Source organism: Rhincodon typus, chromosome 13, assembly GCF_021869965.1.
Source record: "Rhincodon typus isolate 14 chromosome 13, sRhiTyp1.1, whole genome shotgun sequence".
In the NCBI taxonomy this organism is placed as follows: Eukaryota; Metazoa; Chordata; class Chondrichthyes; order Orectolobiformes; family Rhincodontidae; genus Rhincodon; species Rhincodon typus.
The window spans coordinates 25,134,175-25,154,562 of record NC_063344.1 but is presented as its reverse complement, the minus strand read 5'-3'; the positions used below and the strand labels follow the sequence as shown (position 1 = coordinate 25,154,562).

The window sequence follows — 20,388 nt, the reverse complement described above, 5'->3', positions numbered from 1 at the left end:
CGTTGTGGCCTCCTCTACATCGGGGAAACCAAGCGGAGGCTTGGGGACCGCTTTGTGGATTACCTACGCTCGGTTCGCACTAAACAACTGCACCTCCCAGTCGCGAACCATTTCAACTCCCCCTCCCATTCCTCAGACGACATGTCCATCCTGGGCCGCCTCCAGTGCGTCAATGCTACCCGAAGGTTGCAGGAACAGCACCTCGTATTCCGCTTGGGAACCTTGCAGCCCAATGGTATCAATGTGGACTTCACAAGCTTCAAAATCTCCCCTCCTCCTACCGCATCCCAAAACTAGCCCAGCTTGTCCCCGCCTCCCTAACCTGTCCTTCCTCCCACCTATCCCCTCCTCCCACCTCAAGCCCCACCTCCATCTCCTACATACTAGCCTCATCCCGCCCCCTTGACCTGTCCGTCCTCCCTGGACTGACCTATCCCTTCCCTAATTCCCCACCTACACTCACCTTTACTGGCTCCATCCCCGCCTCTTTGACCTGTCTGTCTCCTCTCCACCTGTCTTCTCCTCTATCCATCTTCTATCCGCCTCCCCCCCTCTCCCTATTTATTTCAGAACCCCTTTCCCCTCCCCCATTTCTGAAGAAGGGTCTAGGCTCGAAACGTCAGCTTTCCTGCTCCTCTGATGCTGCTTGACCTGCTGTGTTCATCCAGCTCTACACCTTGTTATCTCAGATTCTCCAGCATCTGCAGTTCCTACTATCTCTGAAATTATTTTAAGGTAGATTTATTTTGCTGAAATATGAGGCATGTCTGGCGACAATGCCTACTTGCACTTGTTTTTTTAATGTATAAGCAACTAGATTAAACAACAATAAAAGGAATGCTACAGGATAAAACCCCACAATAGTCTTATTCTGAACTATATCACGTTGATTGACATAGTAGACTCAATGGATTGAATGGTCGACTTCTACATGTACATCATGTGGTCTTATTTGGCATAGAGTCATAGAGATATACAGCACAGAAACAGACCCTTCGGTCCAACTTGTCCATGCCAACCAGATATCCTAAATTAACCTAGTCCATTTGCCATCATTTGGCCCATATCCCTCTCAACCCTTCCTTTCATATACCCATCCAGATGCCTTTTAAAAGTTGTAATTGTACCAGCCTCCTCCACTTCCTCTGGCAGCTTATTCCATACACACACTAGCCTCTGTGTGAAAAAGTTGCCTCTTAGATTCCTTTTAAATCTTTCCCCTCTCATCTAAAACCTATGCCCTCTAGTTCTGGACTCACCCCACACTGGGAAAAAGACCTTATCTATTTACCTAACCATGCCCGTCATGATTTCATAAACCTCTATAAGGTCATCCCTCAGCCTTTGACGCCTCAGGGAAAATAGCCCCAGTCTATTCAGCCTCTCTCTATAGCTCAAACTCTCCAACCCTGGCAACATCCCTGTAAATCTTTTCTGAAACCTTTCAAGTTTCACAACACCCTTCCTCTAGCTGGGAGACCAGAATTGTGCACAGTATTCCAACAGTAGACTAACCAATGTCCTGTACAGCCGCAGCATGACCTCCCAACTCCTACACTCAATGTTCTGATCAATAAAGGCAAACTTCCCGAACGCCGCCTTCACTATCCTATCAACCTGCAACTCCACTTTCAAGGAGCTATGAACCTGCACTGCAAGGTCTGTTTGTTCAGCAGCGCTCCCCAGGACCTTACCATTGAGTGTATAAGTCCTGCCCTAGTTTGCCTTTTCAAAATTCAACATCTCACTTTTACCTAAATTAAACTCCATCTGCCATTCCTCAGCCCATCTGCTCAAGGTCCTGTTGTGCTCTGAGATAACTTTCGCTGTCCACCGTACCTCCAATTTTGGTGTTATCCACAAACTTACTGGCCGTACCTCCTTTGTTCACATCCAGATATAAGTGACGAAAAGCAGTGAACCCAGATCCGATCCTTATGGCATACCACTGGTCACAGGCCTCCAGTCTGAAAAGCAACCCTCGGTCTTCTATCTTAAAGCCAATTCTATATCCAAATAGCTAGTTCTCCCTCTATTCCATATGATGTAACTTTGCTAACCAGTCTACCATGAGGAACTTTGTTGAACACCTTACTGAAGTCCATGTAGATCTCCTCCGCTGCTCTGCCCTCATCAAGCCTGAATGTTACTTCTTCAGAAAACTCAATCAAGTTACTGAAACGTGATTTCCCACGCACAAAGCCATGTTGACTGTCCCTAATCAGTCCTTGCCTTTTCAAATACATGTAAATCCTGTCCCTCAGGATTCACTGCAACAATTTGCCCACTACTAATGTCAGGCTCACCAATCTGTAGTTCTCTGGTTTATCCTTACTACCTTTCTTAAATAGTGGCACCGCATTAGCCAACCTCCAATCTTCCAGCACCTCACCTGTGGCTATTAATGATACAAATGTCGCAGCAAAGGGCCCAGCAATCACTTCCCTAGCTTGCCACAGAGTTCTAGGGTACACCTGATTTGGTCCCGGGGATTTATCCACCTTTATGCATTTTAAGCCATCTAGCACAACCTCCTCTGTATTATGGACATTTTTCAAAAGAACGCCATTTATTTCCTTGCATTCTCTATCTTCCATATCCTTCTCCACAGTAAACATTGATGCAAGATAGTTGTTTAGTATCTCCCGCATCTCCTGTGTTTCCACACATAGGTGGCCTTGCTGATCTTTAAGGGGCCCTGGTCTCTTCCTAGTTACCCTTTTGTTCTTAATGTATTTGTAGGATCCCTTTGGATTCTCCTTAACCCTATTTGCCAAAGCTATCTCGCCCCTTTTTGCCCTCCTGATTTCCATTTTAAGTGCACGCCTACTGCCTTTATACTTTTCTAGGGAATTACTTGATTTCTGCTGTCTATACCTGACATATGGTTCCATCTTATTCCTGACCAAAACCTCCAATTTTTCTAGTCATCCAGCATTCCCTACACTTAACAGCCTTGCCTTTCACCCTAGCGGGAACATACTGTCTCTGGACTCTCATTATCTCATTTTTGAAGGCTTCCTATTTTCCAACCGTCCCTTTACCTCCAAACATCCCCATCCCCCCGCAAATAAACTTTTTTGAAAGTTCTTGCTTAATACCATGAAATTTGGCCTTCCACCAGTTTAGAACTTTAACTTGTAGATCCGATCTATCCTATTCCACCACTAATTTAAAGCTAATAGAATTATGGTCACTGGCTACAAAGTGCTCCCCCGCTGACACCTCAGTCACCTGCCCTGCCTTATTTCCCAAGAGTAGGTCAAGTTTTGCACCTTCTCTAGTAGGTAAATCCACATACTGAATCAGAAAAATTTCTTGTACACACTTAATAAATTCCTGTCCATCCAAGCCCTTAACGCTATAGCAGTCTCGGTCTATGATTAGAAAGTTAAAATCCCCTACCATAACCACCTTTATTCTTACAAGTAACTGAGATCGCCTTACAATTTGTTTTTCTCAATTTCCTGTTGACTATTTGGGGATCTATAGTACAAGTCCAATAAGGTGATCATCCCTTTCTTATTTCTCAGTTCCACCCAAAAAACGTCCCTGGATGTATTTCCAGGAATATCCTCTGTAAATACAGCTGTAATGTTATCCCTAATCAACAACACCACTCCCACCTCCTCTCTTGCCCCCACCCCCACTTCGATCCTTCCTATAGCATCTATACCCTGGAACATTAAGTCCATCCTGTCCATCCCTGAGCCACACCTCTGTAATTGCTATGGTATTCTAGCCCCATGTTCTTAACCATGCCCTCAGCTCATCAGCCTTACCTGTTAGGCTTCTTGCATTGAAGTAAATGCAGTTTAATTTATCAGTCCTACCTCATTCTCTACTTTGTTCCTGCCTGCCCTGTGCCAGTCTCGGACTAATCTCTTTCCTCAATATTTCCTGGGTCCCACTCCTGCAAAAGTACTTGCGATATCTTTTTAAATCGCGGTGGGGAGGAAGCAGTTCTATCATTCATGTATTCGTTAGAAGGTTAAGTGCCAGGCCTGAAAATGACCTCTTTCTAATTTTACCATATTGTCAGCATCAAGAATTACAGGAGGGAGAGGATACTTCTTGAAAAAGGGTGAAGTTCTCCCCATTATCTTGAGGTTGCCCATCAACCCTGTATCACGTAAGATCATTATAGCTGATGGAGGCTGACAAATTTCAGCCCATCAATCCGAAAGTTATTCAGATATAGTTTATGGGACAACTTGACTTACCCTGTTGCAAGGTTTTGAGAGAGAAATAAAATAAAATAAACTGGATTAACATTGCACTTAATTAAATCCGCCAACTAGTGGATATAGAAGATGGGTCTTCACACAGTCTTATTTCTGAAAGCATTGAACAATAGGGTGTATTCAGATCTCTCAAAGGAGGCAAAGAACTGTACTGTAATTTCTGCCAAGCATTGATCTGAGTGTCCTGATGTATTTTTAAAAGTTCTATTCAGGGGATGCAGGCATCAATAGCTGGGCCAGCATTCGTTGTCTATCCTTAATTGCCCTGGAGAAGGTGATATTGAACTGCGTTCTTGAACCTCAGCAGTCCTTGGGTGTAGGGAAACTTGGGGTGTCGTTTTTTTTAAAAAGATATTTTCACAATTTAATATTGGTGAGTGATTTGTTGGGCCATTTTAGAGGGCATTTAAGACTTAACTATATTGCTGTGTGCTCTGGAGTCACACATAAGCAGGACAGAAGTTTTTTACTGAGCCAGGTGGGTTTGACAAGAATCAGTATTGCTTTTATGGTTATCATTAAACTTTTAATTCCAGATTATTTTGAATTCAGATTTCACTATACGCCATGGTGGGATGTGAACTCGGGTCACCAGTGTATCACCTGGGTCTCCGGATTATTAGTCCACTGATAATGTAACTATGTCATTACCTGTCCATAAATCACATAAAAGATAGTATGCAGGTACAGGATGTTATTAGGAGGACAAATGGGATCACTATTTATTGCAAGGGGATTAGAACATAGAACATAGAACATTACAGCGCAGTACAGGCCCTTCGGCCCTCGATGTTGCGCCGACCTGTGAAACCAATCTGAAGCCCATCTAACCTAAACTATTCCATTATCATCCATATGTTTATCCAATGACCATTTAAATGCCCTTAAAGTGGGCGAGTCTACTATTTTTGCAGGCAGGGCATTCCACGCCCTTACTACTCTCTGAGTAAAGAACCTACCTCTGACATCTGTCCTATATCTATCACCCCTCAATTTAAAGCTATGTCCCCTCGTGCTAGCCATCACCATCCGAGGAAAAAGGCTCCCACTGTCCACCCTATCTAATCCTCTGATCATCTTGTATGTCTCTATCAAGTCACCTCTTAACCTTCTCCTCTCTAACGAAAACAGCCTCAAAACCCTCAGCCTTTCCTCATAAGACCTTCCCTCCATACCAGGCAACATCCTGGTAAATCTCCTCTGCACCCTTTCCAATGCTTTCACTTCCTTCCTATAATGCGGTGACCAGAACTGTACGCAATACTCCAAGTGCGGCCGCACCAGAGTTTTGTACAGCTGCAACATGACCTCATGGCTCCGAAACTCAATCCCTCTACCAATAAAACCTAACATACTGTACGCCTTCTTAACAACGCTATCAACCTGGGTGGCAACTTTCAGTGATCTATGCACATGGACACCGAGATCTTTCTGCTCATCCACACTACCAAGAATCTTACCATTAGCCCAGTACTCTGTATTCCTGTTACTCCTTCCAAAGTGAATCACCTCACACTTTTCCGCATTAAACTCCATTTGCCACCTCTCAGTCCAGCTCTGCAGCTTATCTATGTCCCTCTGTAACCTGCAACATCCTTCCGCACTATCCACAACTCCACCGACTTTGGTGTCATCCGCATTGGGATTGGGTTAGAGAATATAAAAATCTTATTGTAGCTGTACGGAGCATTGATGCATCTGGTGTACTGTGTAGAGTTTTGGTCGTCTTATTTGAGCGGAAGCTATAATTGCTTTAGAAACAGTTTAGAGAAAGTTCACTTGTCTTGTTCCTGTGTTGAAGGGTTCAGGAGAAAAGTTGAATAGGTTAGACTATACCCCATGGAGGTTAGAAGAAACATAAGATCATGAGAGGACTGGATAGGATGGGTACTTCAAGGATGTTTGATCTTTGGAGACAGTTTAAGAATAAAATGTCTCTCTTTTAAAACAGCCAAGGAGACATTTTATTTCTCTGAGAAGCTTGTTAAGAATTTGGAATTATATTCCCCAGAAAGAATAAGCTGGCTGTTTAAATGCAGTCGAGCAAACTTAGGTTTTTGATAGTCATGGGTTATGGACTGCAGACGGGAAAGTGGAGTTGAGATTATAACCAAATCAGCCATTACTTTGAGTAGTAGAACAGGTTTGATGACCCAAATAGCATATTCTAAGTCCTATGTTCTCAAACACAATTAAAAAAGCAGATAGTATTAAGTATTTTTCTTGGTCTCTTTTAAATGTTGCATATTTTTAATAGAGGGTCAATGCTATTATTATAAAATGCTGCCTTAAAAGTATCCTTTCTACTTAAAATAAATCCCTGCTGCTGTACTGCAGCATTTGATTTACCACATATTTGTGCCACGATTGGGTATCTTGGTTTAAGGTTTTTTTTGGAGTTGAAGTATTAAAGTTTTGATACTGAAAACTACTTTTTGGAAATTTAAGCTACATCACAGTGGTCTGATACTGCCTGATTTTATGCTGATAGTATGTGTTTTAGCCTCTGGAGCATGTGTGAACTAGTTAGCCTTAGTAGAATATGACCAAACTGTTGCGTTTCTTAACTATTGCCCATTTGCAATACCAGTTTTCTGCCACTAGATAGCATATCTATGCTTCATAAAGATCGTTGAAATATGACAATTTTAAAAAAAAAGCAAAATACAATGGATACTGACAATCTGAAATGAGCTGAAAATGCTGAAAAACATCATCGGGTAACGTCTGTAAAGAGAAAAGAATTAATATTTTGAGTCAGTGACTTTTAAGCAGAAGTATAAAAATAATTAGAAGTAAACCTTTGTTTACTAGACTATATTTTCAGACAAAATTATTTTGCTATAATTGATCAATTGATGCCTCAGAAAATGTTCCCTGTAAAGAAATTTCTTTTGTAATCTGATGTTTCCTGTATTTATAGACTACAATAATTTGGTCCAGAGACGCAGAATGTTTCAACAAACAGGCTGTTTTGCCACAGAGTTATCAAAATAATTTAATTGCCCTTTCCCCATAGTTGTACAAATATTTTCCTTTCAAATATTAAAAAGCTAACATTGAATCTGCTCCCATCAACCTTTTAGGCAGTACATTCCAGATTACAATTCTATCTAGTTCTTTTGCCAGTTGCTTTTGGTTTATGACCCTTCTGCCACTGAAACCAATTTTTCCTTATTTATTATATCAAACTCCATTGTTGTCTTGAATGCCTCTCAAATCTCTTAGTTGTCTGTGCTTCAGAGAGAACAACTCCAGTTCTTCAATTTTCGCTATTTAACCGAAAGCCCAATGATCTTGGTATGATTCTAGTAGATGTCCTCTGCACCATCTGAGGTCTTGAAATCCCTCTGAAAGTGCAGTGTCTAGAGCTGGACAATATTATTTCAGCTGAGGCCTAATTAGTGTGTTCATAAAGAAAAAGGCTTATCTTTCTTGCTTTTGTATTTGCCACTGTTCATATGGCCAAGTATCCCAGTTTAACTGCCTTCTCTAACTGTTCTGTCACATTCAAAGATTTGTATGTGTACGACACAGCTTGCTTTTATACAGCATCTTTTAATGTGAAATAACATTGAAGAGTGCTTCAAATTATAGTTATAAAGCAAAATTAGACACTGCACCATATTAGGTAATATTAAGGCGGACGGCTAAAGTTTGATCAAAGAAGTACTTTCCTAGTAATTTTCTTCTTGCACTATAAGACTGTACCAATTCATTTATATTGCTATTTCACACCTTCTGTTAAACTACATCTACTATATGCTTGCCCAATTCATCAGTCTGACTAATCTTCCTGATCTGGCACTTGATACTGTTATATTTTGTAAGATTCTTTAAAAATCTAAACTCTCTTTCCTTTTTCTCCTGTTAATATACCTTGATTTTGCTGGATCCTTCATACTTACAAAGAAACAAATTTGAAATATGGTGACTGAAATCACAACACCATGTCCCATCACTCGTGCCGTGTATGGTATTCTGTCTTACTGCACCATGTTCACCAGGAGCCCTGTATTAGGAGGCACTGAGTTTTTTCTTCGCATATTTAGGCAATGGTGAATATGTTAACCAATTTTCGGTTCAATCTCATGTTAAAACCTCACCTACAGTATTTGCAGCAGATGTGGATCCCACACTTTTATTAAGAACGTACTGGCCTTGAAGAGAATAGAGCCCAGGTTTATCGTAATGATACCTTGACTCTGAGAATTAAGTTAGGAGAAATTGCAATTTAGGGTTTTATTCTCTCAACTTTAAATAATATAATGTTGTTAAAATCTGAGTTTTTATTAAAATTATTAAGGAGAACAACATGGTATCATACAGATGCAATTTTTGTATTAGTATTTCTGTTGGAAAGGGTGTTTAGGTCTGGGGTATAGTCTAAAAATTGAAGCCAGACTTTTCTAAGAATGCTATTCAGAAGCACATTTACACATAACGACTAGTATAAGTGGAATTCTTATCCACAAATGGCAATAGATTCCAGATATTTTATACATTTTAAATCTGTCATGGATAGATTTATTCAAAATAATTAAAGAATATGAGGAAAGTGTATGTAAGGGTGTGCATAATAGCCCAACCAAAACTCCTCCAACATTCAAAACAGTCCTAATGTCCTGTCACTGCATTTTACCTTCCTGAGATCAGTTTTGTGTGTGTGCGTGTGTGTTCACAATCAGATTTCGATTTGAATTTTAGGGCAGCTGTCCATTTTCTTCCATCCTCCTCTGTAAACTGAAATGTCTTGGCTTTCCATGTTTGTATTTAAATGTTCTCTTTACCTCAAACAGGTATCACTCGACCAGTTGGGGAGCGTCTGCGGAGCCATTATCAGGATGACTGCACTGGGGTAATGCAGCGGCTTATTTTGAAAGAGCACAAACTGATCTGGAATAATTTGGCTAGGAGTTGGTATGCGTCCATAATAAGCCTACTTCAAATATAATTTTTTTTAATTTTTCATGTAACGTATTCTGTTATTTGGCATTATTTTCTGGACAGTTATATTCAAGACCAATTTTTTTTTCAAACAATAAATGTTGAAATATCAACACTATACTCCAGGAACAAGATGAAAAATATTCTAATAAACTACGAGACTGACTCCAAATTACCTTCTTACAAAGACGATCTTTGAATTTCCTTACAATATTGTGGGAGCAGTATTACAGAATGACTGACTGTCCAAGCAAAGACTTGCATCCGTATCTGTATCTAGAAATTATAGGTCTTTTATACATCTGAAAGAACTACTTCTATTCACTGCAGTAAGTTCAAGCAATAGTTCTGAGTCTTACTCAACCATCTACTTTTTATACAAAACTAGTTTAAGATCTATTTTGGTAAAAAAAAATCGTTTGAGCAAAAATAATGGTCTGAAAAAGTGCAGTTTTAGTTGCTGCTTTAAAAACTTAGTGTAATTTACTTCTACTTACTGTGCTATGTATTTGAGATGCTCGTTTATGCCGAGATTTTCGAAGTACAACTAGTTTACCATACACAGGAAGCTGTATAATAAATTCCTGGTACAAAGAAGCAGAATTGTATGCAGGGAGTTAATTAATCTGGATAAAGATCTTGAACCCAGTCAAAGTATCAATGGCAGTGACTTAGAGTTGTTGTAGACAGTAAATGGCATGTGAAGAGTATGGTACTTGCATTGTTCTTTAAATCATGTTAATGTGAGCCTGGACTTTAATAGATCTAATTTTTAATTTTGTGGACTGTGTACATAATAAAAGTATGTTGCCATCTGTCTAATGTCAACTTTTCCTTCCGGAACAGGAATGATAGTGAAAGGATTATACATCAAAGAGTGAATGTTGTGCCCTTTGACCTGATATCCCCTGAAGGAGGGAAGACTTCAATCCGTGTGATCAACCCACTGGAAGCATCAGGTCTGCAGTTTGAAACAGTGTATGAACGGTTTCACCAAGCAACACAAGGTTTCACTGATATTATTGGGCACTATCTAAGCGGTGAGAAACCCAAAGGCTTCTTGGAAACTGAAGAGATAGTCCGGGTTGGAGCCACTTTAACCGGAATTGGAGAACTAGTTTTGGATTCTGACAAGATCATCAAGCTTCAGCCTCCGAAAGCAGGTCTGGAATATTTTTTAAGCAGCTTGGACTTCCCAAGTATCCTGAAACAGCAGGAATCGAGCGTCAAACTTTGGAAGATGTTCATGACCATCTGTACGTTAACGGGCATTGCAGTGATTTTAGTTGTCCTGCGCAGAATGTACCATGAGTTCAGTGAAAAACAGGAACAGGAGGAACTGAGAAGGAGCTATGAACGGTTCAACGAAAGCAGAGGTATCACAGGTTCGACAGCAGATGGTGATGAAATACCAGAGAATGCATGTGTAATTTGTTTATCCAAACCACGAGAATGTGTCTTCCTGACCTGTGGGCATGTTTGTTGCTGCTATGATTGTCATCGGGCTCTTCCCTCCCCAATTTGTCCAATTTGTAGAAGTTATATAGCTAGAATTGTACCTCTTTACCAAGCATGAAAGTGTATTCCACACACTATACAAATCAATCAAGTGCCTTTAATTGCTGATCTGCACCAGAATGTCAAGTTAATGTGTTTATGTGGTGACCCCACTCCCATCACTATGCTTTCATTTTAATACTGTGTTACTGTCTGATGTTCCCTTTGTGTTAGCCACAACACCCAAATTAGCACTCAAGTTTCTGAATGTGTGATCATTGCCATTGGTTAATGGATGAATGACAGTGACATATGCTAAAAAGAGATTCATCAGTATCTTCTGATATACTGCACAATACCATATATCGACAAAGATCTAGCCAAACTAGTTAACCTGGATTGGTATTGATACCACATGGAACTTTTTTAACAAGGCACCTTTGGACCATGGAGAAAAACCATCATGAAATAAATTAGAAACACTGAACATAACCAACCATTCCTCAGCCAGCATTTCATAGTGTCACCAGTAATTTGTTTTAGCCTGGTGCAAAAATGCACATTAAAGCAGACTGGCATGCTGGAGTCACTTCAACTTGGATTGCAGCATGGTGAGTTCCTCCAAAATCTGCAGTTGTGTCCCTACACTAACTTTCAAAACAACTAATCAACATTTTCTTACATTAGAAGACACCTTTGTTTTTTTTAAAAAAAAAGCAGTGAGTGTACTGCCAGGGAGGTGAGACTAGAAACATGAGTGGACATTTTATGCCTGTTCTGGCACTTCCATCAATCTAGTCTTAATTTCTCAGCTGATTCCAGTTTTCTTACTGATTTCAGCTATTCACAAGCGAGGAATACCAGTGCATAAATGATTGGAAAAGCTAGTGGCATGATAATTTATATTGTTGAAGCTGAATACCGGCAATGTAAGATTGCAGTCATATAAGTAACAGAAATTGTTACTTAAGTACTGTTTAATATTTTTGCACTGAAATTAATGACCTCTCTCCATGATTGCTTTCTACCTTGATAAAAGAGAGTGAAGTTTTTCCCTGGCACTAGTAATGCTGAGATAATGCTGTAACTTTCACATAAACTGGGGGCAATGTGGTCAGAGAGCAAAACAACAGGGAAAGGAGACCAAACAGTTTGAAGGGCATGAAGGAGAAAGAAGGAAGGAAACTTGAGAGATTTGCGCAGTACAAAAAATGTATCCCTTTTTAAAATGTGAAAAACTGTCTAAAACAATATTAGTTTTTAATGGGCCTTTTTGTGAATTATAATCCTGTCCTAAAATAAGAAATGTACTATGAGGTGAGTTTATTTGCCTACATCGTACATTAGATGATAAGAAAGTGGAATACATCTGGACTGTTTAGGGTTACTTATCTTCTAGTTAAATTTACATGTTTATATATTCTGTATTATGTGGCAGCTCTTTGTTCCTCATTTGACTTTGCTGTTACCTGCAGACTTAGCTCCTTACTGTGACTCCTTTGGTCACAAAATACAAGAATTTCCATTCACTAATACTGTGCTTATAATTCTTTCACTTTATTTTTGATTTACTTTTAAATGTGCACTCAGACTTGGTCGTGTGTGTGTGTGTGTGTGTGTGTGTGTGTGTGTGTGTGTGAGATTTTATTTGCTCATCTAAAAATACTGTTTTCATTTGCCAGTGAATCTCTTGTATTAGTCTGTGACCCCCTCCATATGGTGCAGTTATAAAAACTGTATCAGAAGCGCAATGAAATTATTTTTTCAAAGCTGATTTTTTTCAGAAAAGTCCAAGGCAGTAATTATTTTTGTTGTAGGAAGTAAACATTGGAATGTAATTGTTATTGAGGTATACCTGTTGGTCTATGATAAAGACTAAATAAAAGCATTTGCTGATGACTGTTACCTGAGTTCTATCAAATTATGATAATCTACATTTTTACGGGATTGATAAAAGAAGGATAAACCTGCCTTTCCAACTGCTAATGTCCTTGTGCCTAACAATGAACTTTAACACAGTCAGTTAATTTGAGATGTAATCATTGTTCTACAAGCAACATGAAAGCTAATTTGAACATGTTCAAGTCTCGTCCAACGTTTTAAATAAATGACCAGTCAATCTGTAATTGGAGGTATTGGCTTACGAGCAAATATTGGTTAAGAGGTGAGGAGGAACTCCCGGCTCTTCCTCAATACACCTGGCACCTTTTTTATTTTTGCCTAAACAGACAGTTTAATTGAATAAACTTACTGTTATTTATTACACAATACAAATTGGATGGGAAAACAATAGCTGCAGTTCCACGAGATAAGAGTTCGGCTGAAAAGGTGACATTTGTATAAAAGACTGAAACACTTTGAAAATAGGATTGAGGTTCTTGGAGCTGAATAAATTGCTTGCACTTCTGCAAATCTTCATTCTGCAATTAAATCTCAGCTGTGTAGCAATTCCCAATCTTATTTTCAAATTTTTTTTGTATAACACTTAAGTTGGTCAATGCGTAAGGTGAACATCCTGCATTTCCAAAAAGAAAGCACCATGGGAGATTTTTGCATCCAATGAATTCAAAATTATAAACACCTTTCTACCAATAAACCACTGCAATTAAAATAAATAAAACCTTCACTGTAACACCTGACCAAATCACTGGCAGGTTTTATACTGAATGGAAGGCAATAGATTAGATTTCCTTTTTAAAAGTATTATTCTGCTTTTCAGAAATGTAGCGATGATGAATTTTGTAACATATTCTCTTAAAATTGACACTGTAATGCTCTGAGCCTAGGTATGCATTAATTCTATATTGAGGTAAGGATCAAACAAATGAATTATTTGTATTTCTGCCCTCTCTTAAATGGGTTTACTAGTTTGTATTGAAGCTATTCCAAATGTTTGCAGTGTTGCGCTAATCTGTATAATCATTAGCAAGCAGTTTTAGACTTCAAATGCAACAAATGTTCTTTTAATCAATTGAAAGTGATGCTCATGGTCATCATTTTAAGAATCAGCGCTAAGATTATTTTTGAACCACTTTGGATTTTCTAAATTGGGAATATTGTGACCTATTTGAACTTCAGTAGTTTCCTTTGCCTGCTCTGAGAGTGAAGTAATAGATGAATTGTTCTATTTTTGCATTATAATCTGATCTAAGTGTGTAATTTGAGTGGAATACATGATCTGAGATCTGAATTCAGAATCTCCTGTCTGGTGGCTACAGTTGAGTCTAATAAAGACTAGAAAATATACTGAAATGTAACTTTGAGATTTGAGATGTTGTTTAGCAATTTTTATTGTGGATACTCTATGGAGTGTCAACCCTGCTTTAGGTAGTTTGCTAAAAATAAATGAACTGGTAATCAGTTCAGGGTGGCTAATTAGAGCAGATTTCAGGACTATTTTCGCTTGAAGGATTTACGTCCTTAAAAATTTTTCAAAGTGGAGGTATATTGTGAGATCAGAGTACGTGACTGAAGAATTTTGTAAAAGTCAAGAAAAATTATAGCTACTTCAGTCTGAGGTAATTTCTTTTACCTAAAGTACTTGAGAGTAGATTATCGAGGACCGGGCGAAATGAGAGAATGGGGTTGGAGAAGAGGAGGAGAGGATGCGAATGGTGATTTTCTTATGAAAAGGTCAGTTAATATTCTGGATTTGACTTTTCCACGTATGAAGCATAACAATATGCAAGCACCAAAGGATATTAATTAACAGCTTTTGATTTTTGTTTTCTCTCCATTTGTTTGTTGAAAACAAAACAAGTTAACAAATTTAAAAGTAATCCATCTTGCTGTTAGAGGAAATAGGTGATGATCTACAATCATTGTAATAGTGGAGATTTTTGTACAATTGTAATTGAGCCCTGATTGTACGATAAGAACGAGGAGCAAGAGTGGGCAATTCAGTCCCTCGAGCCTGGTCTGCCATTTGATATGATCTCCTTTTAGCCTCAATCCAGTTGTGGGCACAGTGAATTGAAATATTATTCTATCACCTCTGGGTCTTCTACTTTGAAATACCACATGGTGATATGAAGGGTATGCTCAAAATTAACTTTGATCAAGCATAACAACTAGCCAATTGATGAGATTCGAGATGTAGTTTAGCAAAAGTTTATTGTGCCATTTAACTTTTTTTTTTACTTCCATGGCTGAGGATGTAGCTGTCATGGTCAGTATTTGTTGCCCATCTCTAATTGCCCTTGAACTGAATGGCTTGTGAGGTCACTTTAAAGACCAGTTTTGAATCAACCACATTGTTGTGAGTCTAGAGTCACATATAGGCCAGACTGCATAAGGATGACTGATTCCTTGCCCTGAAGGCCATTAGTGAACTGTATGGTTTTATTTACAACAATCAATGATGGTTGTCATTGTTTTCATTATTGAGACTAGATTTCTACTCCACATATATTAACTGATTTTAAATTCCACCAGTTGCCATGGTACCCAAATCCCCGAGCATTAGCTTGGACCTCTACTAGTCCAGTAATGTTACTACCATAGTACAGTCTTCACCAGATAGTAGTGTAGTAAATTTTAGACTTGTCTATTTGGCCCACCTATCTATATTCCAATAATGCACTTCCAATAGCCCTGAATCCCATTTGTTGACTACAGCCTAATGCTTAAAAGCATTAGTGTCTGATTCCACTGCCTATTCTGTGAACTTCCACACACTTACTGCACTTCTACCATTTCTTACTTTAGTCAATTGTTTTTCATTTTTAAGTATGACCCCCTTCTGCTTATAAACAGGCAGATGGATGTCACTGTTATAAATATGAATACATTGTTTTTAGTAGCCAGCAGCAGAAGACTATAGGCACAGATCAAACAGATAACATGGAAGCAGATGGAGATAGGTGGGAAGGAGAAAAGTACATACAGAGAAGGAAATTAAGAAGCCGGGAGCAGAGAGACAAAATCAAACATACCTAAGTGGGCACCATCTCTAAAAGATGAAACAATGTTGTAATGCTGTGTAACATCTAGTCTTATTTATCATAGGATGGTATATTTAAATCAGTGTTTTCTTTATATTCCCTTCATTACCCAGCACTGACAAATTTAACTTCATGACTTGTTCTGCCCTTTATCAGGAAGAAGAAACTGCAACCTACAGGTCTGTCAATTTTGTGTAGTGCCTCTTCTGTGAAACCGAGGGACATTTTGACATAAGTATGAGGAGAAAATGGCTGCTCGCACAAACGGTCAAAGTTGGAAAAACAAAGGGGTGGATTTTCAACATGGTATCCTGATTAAAAGCTGACATTGCAGGTCTGGATGCCTGTTGTACAAATGACTCCACTTTTTGAATGAAATCAGCCTGAAAGTGATGGAAAAATAACATGCATTTTTTGCCATCTATTAAATTGCAATCTATACAGAGCTGAACACAAGGTGCTTGAAAATTAACTATTGTACCTGTCACTGACCATTCATTGCATTTCTTATCGAGTAAATCCTCTGCAATGGCTTAAAACTGATTCCTCAGTTTGAAAGAGAGGCTGTCAAAAATGACTAAGATAAATGAAATTTATAAATGTACAGATGCTTGATTAGAAGAGCTGGTAAAGTTCAAATCAAACATTTATACAAATCAGTTTACAATTACTTTACAAGGATGTTAATGGCACTGGGTAGGCTCGGATTTTTTTTCCCTAGAACGCAGGAGTATAAGGTTTATAGAACCTTTTGTAGAGGTTTATAAAATCATGAGGGGCTGAAGTGAATAGCAAAGGTCTTTTCCTTAGGATAGGGGAATTCAAAACTAGAAGGCATAGTTTTAAGGTTAAAGGGGACCTGAGGGGCAATTTTTTCACAGCGTGTGGTGCATATATGGAATGAACTGTGTACATTATAGATGCAAGTACAGTTGAAACATTCAAAATACATTTGTACAGGTACGTTAATAGGAAAGGTTTAAAGGGATATAGGCCAAATCCAGAAAAATGGGAATAGTTTGGGAAACCTGGTTGCTTGGACGAGTTGGACCAAACGGTCCGTTTTCTATGCTGTATGATTCAAGGTCTAGTAGTTAAACAAAGTTGCTTTTTTTGGACACCTGGCCAGACTTTTATTTTAAATCTTAGAATATCTGCAACCTGGCAGCATTATTGGTCATCTTTAGTTGAGCTGTGGCTGTTCAGAATCAGTGCCAGATCAACTAGAGATGATATTTTCATTCCCAATCCAATAGCTTTTCTAGTCTTTTATTCCAAAATAAATTCCATTTCAGAATTGTTATGGGAATTTGTTCTGCCATGATCCATGTTGGCTTTTTTCATTGAATCGTCTACTCTTTATCACATCAATTATGCAATTGACCTCTGGTGCCTGTGTCATGGAATTGTGTGGCAGGACATTTTCGAACAATTGCCCACCACTTCAGATGCTGTAGGCCAAGAATTGGTGCTCTCACTGGCATTCCAGCATTGTCCACAAGAAATGGCACAAAAAGGGAAGTTAACTCAACTTTATAGATCGGGATCTTGAGGTACTAGTGGATGGGATGATGGAGACCAGGGTCATACTTTCTCTTGCTGACCAGCAAAGAACTCAGCTGGTCTGGACTTAGATGGTGACTGCAGTATCCTGGGTTAAAAGGAACTGGCAGGAAAAAGGTGAATATGTTGTACTCTACAAGGATAAGTGCCACTGTTTTCTCTCCATTACCTTGCTCTCACAGGGCCACCATTCACTCAAACTCTGCCACAATACATGCTTCTCTGTAAAGCTCATGGATGACAACTCCCTTATATGTCCACAGGTCAATTCAATAGCTCTCACCCACCTCATCCTCCCAAAATATTAACCCCACAAGACGCTTCCAATTCCTATTCACCCGCTGGGGACACCTACACCTCCTGCCCTTGCATTGCCACCATCACTCCCCTGTTTGTATCATTGCAGCAAAATATGTCTCATGCCTAGGCTGGAAGAGTGAAGATTGTGAGGGTTGTGCTGGCCATAAGCCTTCTCACCCAATAACAGGAAAAGTTATTAGAAGATGAGAAAATGACTATAGAATCATACAGCACAGAAACAGATCGTTTGGTACAACCAATTCGTGCTGACCATAATCCTAAAACTAAACTAGTCCCACCTGCCTGCACTTGGCCCATATACTTCCAAATACTTATTATACATGTACTTACCAAACTGCTCTCTGTATAAAAAAAAATTGCACCTAATATCTTTTTTAAATCTTTCTCCCCTCACCTTAACAATATGCCTGCCTGTGTGGAAATGCAGAGTCCTTCATAGACAACTAGTTCAGTAGGCTGTACTGTGCTGTGCTTTGCTCCTTGCCAGTGAGTCTTAGCCAGTACAATACTTTGTTCTTTTTCACAACTAATTCGCTCTGTTCTCTTATGCGGGCACTAGCAGCACCCAACAAGCCTCCACCTCAAAGCGACCAGCACTAGAGACCTTCAGCTTCAGCTCCAGCTCCACTTCTCAGAAGAATGCAACTCAACCCTCAGAAGATGGACCTTCAGAGCTTTCACGTGCACCGTCCACTAGCTCAGCAACTTACATCTCGGTGTGCCCTCTATCTAACTTAAATTTGGTTGCACAATCTAGTAAGTATGTCACTGATATGTCTTTGCAGATTGGCATGGAAGAAGCACCCGAATCTGTGACACTCAGAAATCAAGCAGCAGCTCAACTCCAAGCAAGAGTCTGTGTCTTAACCATCAATGACTTCATGAAAATGCAAACAGGCACAGGAGCAGCAGGCAGGTTTGTCAGAGGCAGTTGGTAAATTGAACTGAATAATGAAGGAGTCTACCAATGTGATCAGTACCATGCTGATTCTAGCACATGTGCATCTGACTCCCATCATTAACAGGCTGGCCACCGCCATGCAGATCCAAGTCTAACATACTCAGTGTTTGCCGAATACATACACAGACCTACACTCCATCAATCTAATTGTTCAGCATCAATAGCAAGGTAAGAGGGCGTAATCTCAGGCAACCAAAGGGAGAAGCTGCCTCTCAGGACACTCCAGACTTGCATAGCCCCTCCAGTGCTGCCACCATGCACCCTATCCTCTGCAAACTGTGATCACAAAGTTTCATTTCTCACAAGAAACATGCTCCTTGACTGCAGATAACGTCAGGCATCACAGATCTTGAACCATGACACTCTTGACTGCAGCTGAGGCATTGCTCTTTAAGGTGGACAACATTGAGGTTAAAAGCAATACACAGGGATTGTGCTAGGGCCTGGCTTTCAGAGACCATCCACACTTATCCACCCTGTGAGTCAGAGGATGGAAACAGTGATGATTTCTCACAACTCTGAAAGCAAAGTTTTACTGTAGCTACCAGCCTGTCAAGGGACCGCACTGCCGTTCAAGGCTGAGAGATGTTAAATGGAAAGTTTACATGTTCTTAAGATCCCAGCCAACATTATTACTGGACAAGTCAGATTCCAGTCAGAAACCTGTCTTGATAGCTCACATTTTTATTTGTTTTGGGATAAATGAAGTGATCTCTTGCTGAAACATACAATCCTGCAGATTTAGCTTTCACAATAAAATGAAAGTTTATTACAAAAGGAACTAAGACCAAATAGAACATGCCAAACTGTCTACTTCCAATACAAATTCAAAGATTTTGATAACATGGTAAATGCTTAATTTTATTAATCCCAAAACGCTTCTTTATAAATTGAAAAGAAACAGCACTTGTACAATACCCAAACACCAGTATAAGACTCACATGAAGTCCCTTTACCTAACAACTATGTACTATTTTAGACTGGAATTGTGATAGCTTTTTCCTGGAGCTACCACACACCTGAGCTTCACTGTGCTCAGCTTTAAGTAACCTCTTCAGGATTTTAATCTCAATACTTTTGATCTGGAACTAACATTCATTTTTCACTCCAAGGTAATCTAATCCACTATATCTAGCATTCCCTTCTCAGAAGCACTGTCCTATACAACTATCCATCCAAGGACTTCACAGGACTAAACCACTCAAAGCCAAAAGTGAATCTAAAAGTCTTTCTCTCTCGGATATGGGCATTTCCCTACTTTATGTTGTTTGAAAACAAATCACCATGGTTACAATAATACCTACAAGTTAATTATTAATTTCAGAGACACAGAAAAAGCCCACTATTTGCTAAGTCAGAAACCAGAAACCCAAACTTACACCAAATAGCATTAGAAATTATTCATGTAAGCACCACAATTTACATCACAATGTGAACTCTTTCTCATTGTGCACAGGCCTGCCCAGATGCGCTACACAAAGTGTTGCCTCTCAGATTAAATGTCATAGCAGATAATCAAGCATTTCAGGGCAATTTTGGAGTTGACGTAAATTGTGAAATGTTGAAGGCTAAGCAATGATGGATGGGTGTAAAGGATGTGCCTCAGGAATGCCCCCAACCTGCTCTATAGCATAAGAAACTTCACTGAACAACACTTGGATATCATATGCTGATATGGGCAATCTCAAAGCAACATGCATGTAGTCTATAGCGCCGCACTCATGGGAAACTAGCAACGATGGAGAATCACTCTCCAGGTTGCTTGACTTTCCTTCTCACAGTGGGAGGGCAAGTGAGTGTAATCGAGAGAAAACAGTTTCATGACATCCCAGGTGTCATTTGTTGGTCAGGGCTCAGGAAATGCTACACACAGGCTGCCAGTTACTCCTTGAAACAAGCCACTGGCATTAAA

General features: G+C 39.4%; 1 protein-coding gene across 5 annotated transcripts in view; it reads left to right on the top strand.

The window, feature by feature from the left end:
• The window catches only part of mul1a (mitochondrial E3 ubiquitin protein ligase 1a), a 24,659-nt gene extending 12,066 nt beyond the window's left edge, over positions 1-12,593 (top strand). For 4 of the 5 annotated variants that reach the window (XM_048604374.1, XM_048604377.1, XM_048604376.1 and 1 more), the window contains exons 5-6: positions 9,044-9,164; positions 10,038-12,593. In XM_048604374.1, the coding sequence (XP_048460331.1) occupies positions 9,044-9,164; positions 10,038-10,767 (851 nt within the window). In that variant the 3' untranslated portion in view covers positions 10,768-12,593. The remainder of the gene's footprint in view (positions 1-9,043; positions 9,165-10,037) is intronic. The other variant, XM_048604379.1, reaches the window with a different exon arrangement.
• Positions 12,594-20,388: the final 7,795 nt, after the last annotated feature.